This window comes from Garra rufa, chromosome 1 (assembly GCF_049309525.1).
Source record: "Garra rufa chromosome 1, GarRuf1.0, whole genome shotgun sequence".
Classification (NCBI taxonomy): domain Eukaryota; kingdom Metazoa; phylum Chordata; class Actinopteri; order Cypriniformes; family Cyprinidae; genus Garra; species Garra rufa.
The window spans coordinates 26,111,252-26,118,619 of record NC_133361.1 but is presented as its reverse complement, the minus strand read 5'-3'; the positions used below and the strand labels follow the sequence as shown (position 1 = coordinate 26,118,619).

The 7,368-nt window shown below is 37.5% G+C and overlaps 1 protein-coding gene across 1 annotated transcript; it reads right to left on the bottom strand.

Annotated features, from left to right (window-relative positions):
- Positions 1 to 1,953: 1,953 nt before the first annotated feature.
- ptger1c (prostaglandin E receptor 1c (subtype EP1)) lies at positions 1,954 to 6,785 on the bottom strand. The gene is made up of 2 exons (XM_073837987.1): positions 5,854 to 6,785; positions 1,954 to 2,281 (listed from the first exon to the last, which is right to left on the bottom strand). Exons 1-2 carry the CDS (start codon positions 6,742 to 6,744, stop codon positions 2,033 to 2,035), a joined length of 1,140 nt encoding a protein of 379 aa, XP_073694088.1. The 5' UTR covers positions 6,745 to 6,785; the 3' UTR covers positions 1,954 to 2,032.
- Positions 6,786 to 7,368: the final 583 nt, after the last annotated feature.

Below are 7,368 nucleotides of genomic sequence, written 5' to 3'. Positions count from 1 at the left end.
TATTATAATTCATTACTATTAGTACTTGTATATGTAATATTTATATATACTAATTATAAGAATTGTATATTATATTATAAACTTTTTTAAATCTGAATATTAAATTAAAAAAAAAATGTATATAATGCATTTTTTTTTACCGCTGACATTTTTGTGGAGCCTTTGTTGACTGATTAAAAACTTACAGTGGAGTAGATAGCAGTATCCATATCATTATTTACTAAGATGAATGGGGTTTTCTCTTTTTTATTTTTTGCTATTATTATTTTATTTTGATGGTTACTGGTCATTTTTGTAAACTGTAAGGTCAGCCCTAGCAAAAAAGAAGTACACTTTAGCATATTTCTAAGTAACGGAAATTGCCCCCGAACCATTAGGCCACGGGGCAGCCGTGTAACCCAAAGGTTGCAGGTTCGAGTCTCAGGTCCGGCAGGGATTGTAGGTGGGGGGATTGAATAATCAGCACTCTCTTCACACTCAATATCACGACTGAGGTGAGCCCCGTGAGCAAGGCACCGTATCCCTAACTGCTCCCTGGGCGACGCAGCAATGGCTGCCAACTGCTCTGGGTGTGTGTTCACTACTGTGTGTGTGCACTTGGATGGGTTAAATGCAGAGCACAAATTCCTAGTATGGGTCACCATACTTGGCCTCACTTCACCTCCTTTCCTTTCCTTTCCTTTCCTTAAAGAAATAAATACTTATTATGAAAAATGGTATAGCTACTCTAAAATAATAAAGGTGCAACCTGAATGTAATTCCAAATGTTTCAGACATTTAATTGCATGTTAACTGAATTGTTCGTTTATACAAAATGCAATTAGTTGAACGTTAGCTCAACACATCAGAATACATTTTTTTATTAATACAACATTAATAAAAAAAAACGATGTAATATGTACTTTAAAGTAAAACGTTTAAATTGAACATTATTACAAAGTGCACTATTTAAAGGTGCCATTAAAGCGTTCTTTCTCAAAGTACAAATAAGGAACCTTTTGTTTAATTTCATTTAATTTTTTAAGACTACCATGTAATATTTTTTCATGTTTTTTAAAGTTCTGCTCACCAAGCCTGCATTTATTTGATCCAAAGTACAGCAAAAACTGTACATTTTGGATTTATTTTACTATTTAAAATAACTGTTTTATATTTGAATATATTTTAAAACATATTTATTCCTGTAAGAAAATCCAGAAATCATTCTAATACTTTGATTTTATGCTCAAAAAACATTTATTATTATTATATTGAAAACAGCTGACAGTAATTTTTCTTAGTTTTTTTTTTTGATAAGTAGAAAGTTCAGAAGAACAGCATTTATCTGAAATAGAAAACTTTTGTAACAATATGTCTTTATCATCACTTTTCATCAATTTAAAGCATCCTTGCTAAATAAAAGTATTAATTTCGATAATTTCTTTTCAAAAAAACTATACTGACTCCAAACTTTTGAATGGTATAGTGTATAATGTTACAAAAGCTTTTTATTCCAGATAAATTCTGACCTTTGGATTTTTCTTTTCATCAAAGAATCTTGAAAAATGTAATCAACTGTTTTAAATATTGATAATAATAATAATAATATTAAAAATGTTTCTTGAACAGCAAATCAGCATATAAGAATGATTTCTGAAGGATCATGTGAGACTGAAGACTAGAAGAGTAATGATGCTGAAAATTTAGCTTTGATCACAGGAATAAATTGCATTTTAAAATACAATTATATTTAAATAGAAAGCAGTTATTTTAAATAGTAAAAAATACAATATTGCTTTTTCTGTATTTTGGATAAAAAAAATATGCAGGCCTGGTATATAAGCAAAAGAGACTTCTTTAAAAAAACCTACTGTCCAAAAACTTGACTGTTAATGTACTTTTAAGATTTTGTCACTTCTTTTACAAGGAAAAACAATAATTGTCACACAGTTTTGAACACAATCTTTATAAATACTTAATTTCATATATATCTGATGAGTGACCACACGTTAACATATTCGAAATGAGTGTAAACTAAACAACAAGTGTGTAATCAGTGTAAACTAATTTGCTTTTTGTGCGAGTCTCTGTAGGAGCTGCTCTGTGTAAACAGGGCTCTGTCCGGCTGCAGAAGCTGAAGAAGTCTGCGCAGAACCGCTCGCCGTAGGAGGATGTAAACCCACGGATCCAGAATCTGGTTCCAGCTAGCCAAGCGTAGAGCCAGCAGAAGCAGCTTCTCACACTGGCGCCTCGGCCTTCTGATTCCTTCATAGAACCTGCTAACGGATGTGAGGATGTAAATCTGTGAAACGAAGAAGAAAACGGTCAAACAGTCTAGAAACGGCACATAAGTGTTTATCAAACACACAGCGACTCGCACTGTGAAAATTGAGACTCATTTGAACGGTAAAAGACTAAAAAATGCTACGGTATGTTCCCTTACTATCCACCTTTTTTTAACTTAATCAAGGGCGCGGCCATTTATAGTGCGAAGCTTCCGGTGTCACTTGATAACTAGCAAAACAATACGTTATGGTGCTACTTAAGACTGGTATTTTTTTTAGCCATATTACTTTAATATATTGTCGTAATTATAAACATAATGGCATGTAGCACAAATAATTTAACCCTTTATTCATTTAGTTGTTTACCTGTGAATAAGAAAGTCACGTTCACCGAAAATAGCTTCCCAGCAAACACAGAACGTTCCCCTAACGTTCCCATATGGTTCCCATTTGGTTATTTTTTTGGGAACCAAATGAGAACGTTCAGGTTCTCTTTTTAATAACCAATAAAGAACGTTCCCAGTTGTTATTTTAGAGAGATTTGACACGTCTAATTGAAGAAAAAATGATTTTAACTGAGACGTTTTTGTTACTGACCAAAAGACCGTTAATTCAGTGGTAAGAAACGAATGTAGTTATCCTAGTTAAAGTCAAATAAATGTTATTCATTTTTAATGTCTGCAAAAATAAAATACACATCTTTAAAATCGAACATTTTGTTGAAGTCATGTTATTTGGTGCTTTAATAAACATAAAATCTGGGTTATTATATGATGCTTATACATCTTATATTAACGAAATATAGTATAGGATAAATCAGTCTCATTTAATGCTCCGTATGATGGTTAACTGTGCTCTGATTGTCTGTAATAATTAAAAAATAGTTTAAAACAAGACACGGTGTGTAGAAGTGATTATCGAGGTCCACATCCGTCCGACTTCCATGCCGCTTACTCCGGGACTCAGATGTAAACAACAGAATGGATTGCATGGTTAATTTATGCTGTCTAAAATGGGAAAAAAATTGTGGAAGCTGCAAAATCATATAGAGAAGGACTTAGTAAGCAAGAAAAGGGTGCAATATTTGGACAAACTATAAGTTAATAGGTGGTAAAGATACATACAAGCAGTATTAATTAAGATTTTAGTCTAATATTTTAAGAACAAAAATTAATTATAAGAACAAATGCAAATGTTGTCAAGATTCTTGCCCTTGAATTCCTGGTTCAGTTTGGCCAACCGCAAACGCCTTTTGTCCCTTAGACAGTTTTTTGCACTCTTCTCCTTGATTTGTTAACTTTTGTCTATAGTACTCCAAATATTTTTCCCGGTAACATAGAGTGTTTTTTGACGCGTCATCAATTGGCCATATTGGCTGCATTGAACGTAAACAGTGCCATTGAACCGAACAGAACTCACAAATTTTCCTATTTATTGCTGCTGAAAATTATCAGTTATTGTCATGTTTTGGGCTGTACTAATTGGCCAGACCAGGGAAAATATCTGGAGTACTATAGACTGCCAAAAGTTAAAACAAATCAAAGAGAAGAGAGCAAAAAACTGTCTGAGGAATAAAAGGCCAAACTGAACCAGGATTTCCAGGGCAAGAAACATTTGTGTTTGTTCTCATAATTTCCAGTCAGTTAGGTGAAATATAAGGCTAATATCTTAATTAATACTGCTTGTATGTATCTTTACCACCTATTAGCTTTAGTTTGTCATAATATTGCACCTCCTGCTTACTAAGTCCTTATCTATATGATTTAGCAGCTTTCACACATTTTCCCCATGGTTTAGACAGCATAAATCAGCAGAACAATGTGTTCATGTGTTCAGTAGTACATTAAAGGAACACTCCAATTTTTTTGGAAATAGGCTCATTCCGCAACTCCTCCCAAGTTAATAAGTTGAGTTTTACCGTTATTTGATATTACTGCACCTGCTTCGGCCATGTTACGGCAGCAAACTTCCTTGACTATTTCGCCGAAATAGGAGTATACTGTAGTTCCTAATCTTATCGGCCTAGAAAATCGCAGCTTTACATTTTCTGCCGGTATTAGTACACAATAGTGATGCGCGGGTCGTCTCATAGCCCGCGGGCCCCGCGGGTAACCCGCGGGTCGGGTTGGGGCGGGTAAAGAAACTGTCACTTTATTTGCGGGGCGGGTTGGGGCGGGTCATTAAAAACAAAATAAAATAAAAAAATCAATGTATGTTGCGTGCAATTCCCTATAGCCTATATTACATATTTGGGAATATCTATTTTCGTATTTTATTAAGTTCTTTAATAAGGTTATCAACACGTCACGTCACGAAAGCGCCAAGCAGCTCCCGCTGCCAGCCAAAGCGCATCAAGCGAACGCTCATTCGGCTCTGCAGGCCTGGTGCTATGCGTATTTAAATCTCCTCTGATGCGCATTATCCTGCATTAGCCAAAATCATGACAGTCAACCACATCCAGTCATATGTGAATGAATGTAAATATTCGCTAAAAACACACAATAAAGACAGCAATGATGTAGTCAGGAGTCCACACTCAGGACTGTGGCGCCGGCTTGCTTTGAAATGTATTTGGCGATTGCGCCCGCTGCGTCTCCTGCACCCTAGTCATTCTAAACAGTACATAATAACGAAAACAATATCTTACAAATAAAAAGAAGCAGATTTTCATGATCAGAACTTCCTTAAACCAGTGAACCTTTAAACCTTTCAGTCCAAGGATCCAGTAAACGAATGCGTTCAAATAGAAAGTTCAAAACGATATTCATAAATGAAGCATATATACCCACATTTCTTCCGGCACCACTAACGTTACACCACTGATTATCTTGTTATTAATATGATTTGATTTATGGTTCATATTCATAATCGTACAGTATTGTTGCCAGTTTAAAGGGCGAAAAGCACTTTCGGTTTTCATTTGCATTACAATGCATAGCCTAGTATGTCTATTTAATTGTCGCGGGTGCGGGGCGGGGCGGGTTGTAAAAATAGACACAGTACTGCGGGGCGGGCTGGGGCGGGCCAAATAATTTCATAATTGCGGGACCCGCGGGTTGAAAAAAACCCCGACCCGCGCATCACTAGTACACAATATAACTACAGAAGAGTCAAGTTTTAAATAGGACAAATATTGAAACTCGTTGGTCATTTTCGAACGTGATGCCATTAGTCTAATAGCTATGCTAAAAGTGATATTGCAAGAACAGTAGAACGGCTGAATGGATTTCAAAACGGTAAAACTCAACTTATTAACTCGGGGGGGGGGGGGGGGGGGGGGGGGGAGTTGGAGAATGAGCCTATTTCCAAAAAAAGTGGAGTGTTCCTTTAACCGTGCAATCAGTGCTGTTGTTTACATCCGAGTATCTCCAATTTGGCCATGCACCCAGGTAACTGACCAAAACGTGACGTAAGTGCAACCCCTCTATACATACATAAGTATTTATTTCCATTTACGTCAGCCTGTGGAAAAGACACTCGCAATGAACTTTGATTCATAACTTTTTTCATTTCACCTGTGTTTTGAAGGTTAGCGTAATGTAAAGTTTAATAAGGACAACTTTTATTTTATATCTTACAGTGCACTCACAAGAAAAGGACTCCAACAGACACAGGAGACCACTGTAATCGCAGCCAGCTGCGTCATCATCTCCACATCCAGGGAGTGCAGAGATGAAGATGAGAAGGCTCCATGTCTCCGAGCAGTGTTTGACTTAACACAGCGATCCTTAAACCTTGCCTGGAGCAACTTCAGCCCACTTATAGTATTAGACACAACCGAGACAGTCAATGCTACAAGCCCCAGTGTGGAAAAAGCCAAAGTGAGGCTGGCGTCAGCAATGGAGAGTGGCCCGTTCACAGGTAAGAAACACCAGGTCCCGGGAAACTGTGATTTATAGTTGCCCACGTTTAGCAGAGGGAGTCCTGCCAAAGTGAGAGCTGTGAAGGTGATTAGCAGCACGGTGAGGCGGACGCGTGTCATGGTGACCATCGCCGGGTGCAGGAGAGGTTGGGTAATGCCTACGCAGCGCTCCACTGCCATCGCGCTGCCTAACAGCAAAGGAGAAAGGCCAAAAAACACCATGCAGCCACCAAATAATTTGCAGTAAACCTGTGGAGGCTCCACTGTGACTGCCGCCCCGTGATTCTTAAGCCTCCCAAGATGGAGGTGAAGTGCCAAAGCCCCCGTGACCACGTGACCTGCCAGGTCGCTCAGGAGCAGGGCTGAAGCCAGTAGTAGAAACGGCACTTTGGCCCGTCGGCGGAAGCGAGAGTAGGAATGGGCGAGGATCGCTAGTGCAGTTAGATTTGAGAGTGTGCCGAGGGTCATTGTGAAGTAGGACATCCCAAATGCTGGAGGGTTAGCCAGAGGTGGAGACGTTGAGTTTGCGGTTTGGTTATTAGTACAGACAGTTGTGAGATTATAGTCACTAGAGTTCTTGCATGAAACAGGGAAGGAAGACGTGAACAGGATATCCATGGTGCGACAGTCAGGGAGCTGTGATGAATGTTTCTCTTTAGGTTTGCTCCTGCTGGGAGTGTTATTGCAACTGTGGCCAGTGAGAAGGGATTCATCTACAATTGCTGCAAGTAGAATAGTTGAGAGAGCAAGTCAGACTAAATATTCACTGCTGAAGGCAACATTAAAATTCAGGACTGAAAACATACTTAAGGACAACGCTGGCATCCGTGCATAGCATAGCTGGCTCACTGAATAATAATGTGTGCAGATAGTCCAAATTTTTCTGACAGGAAGACACAGCTGCTTGGCATAAGAATGAAATACATTTAATACAAAATGTGACATTAAAATATGTTAAAATATTTCACATCATTGCCAGATGGATTTATCTACACCTACTATAATACACTTTTATGCCTTTTGTTGACATTTTGATATTTAGATATACACCACCAGTCAAAAGTTTTTGAACAGTAAGATTTATAATGTTTTTTAAAGAACTCTCTTCTGCTCACCAAAGCCAGCATTTATTTGATCCAAAGTACAGCAAAACAGTAACAATTTGAAATATTTTTTTTTTCTATTAAAAACAGAAGTTTTTTATTTTAATATATTTAAAAAAGTAATATATTTCTGTGATCA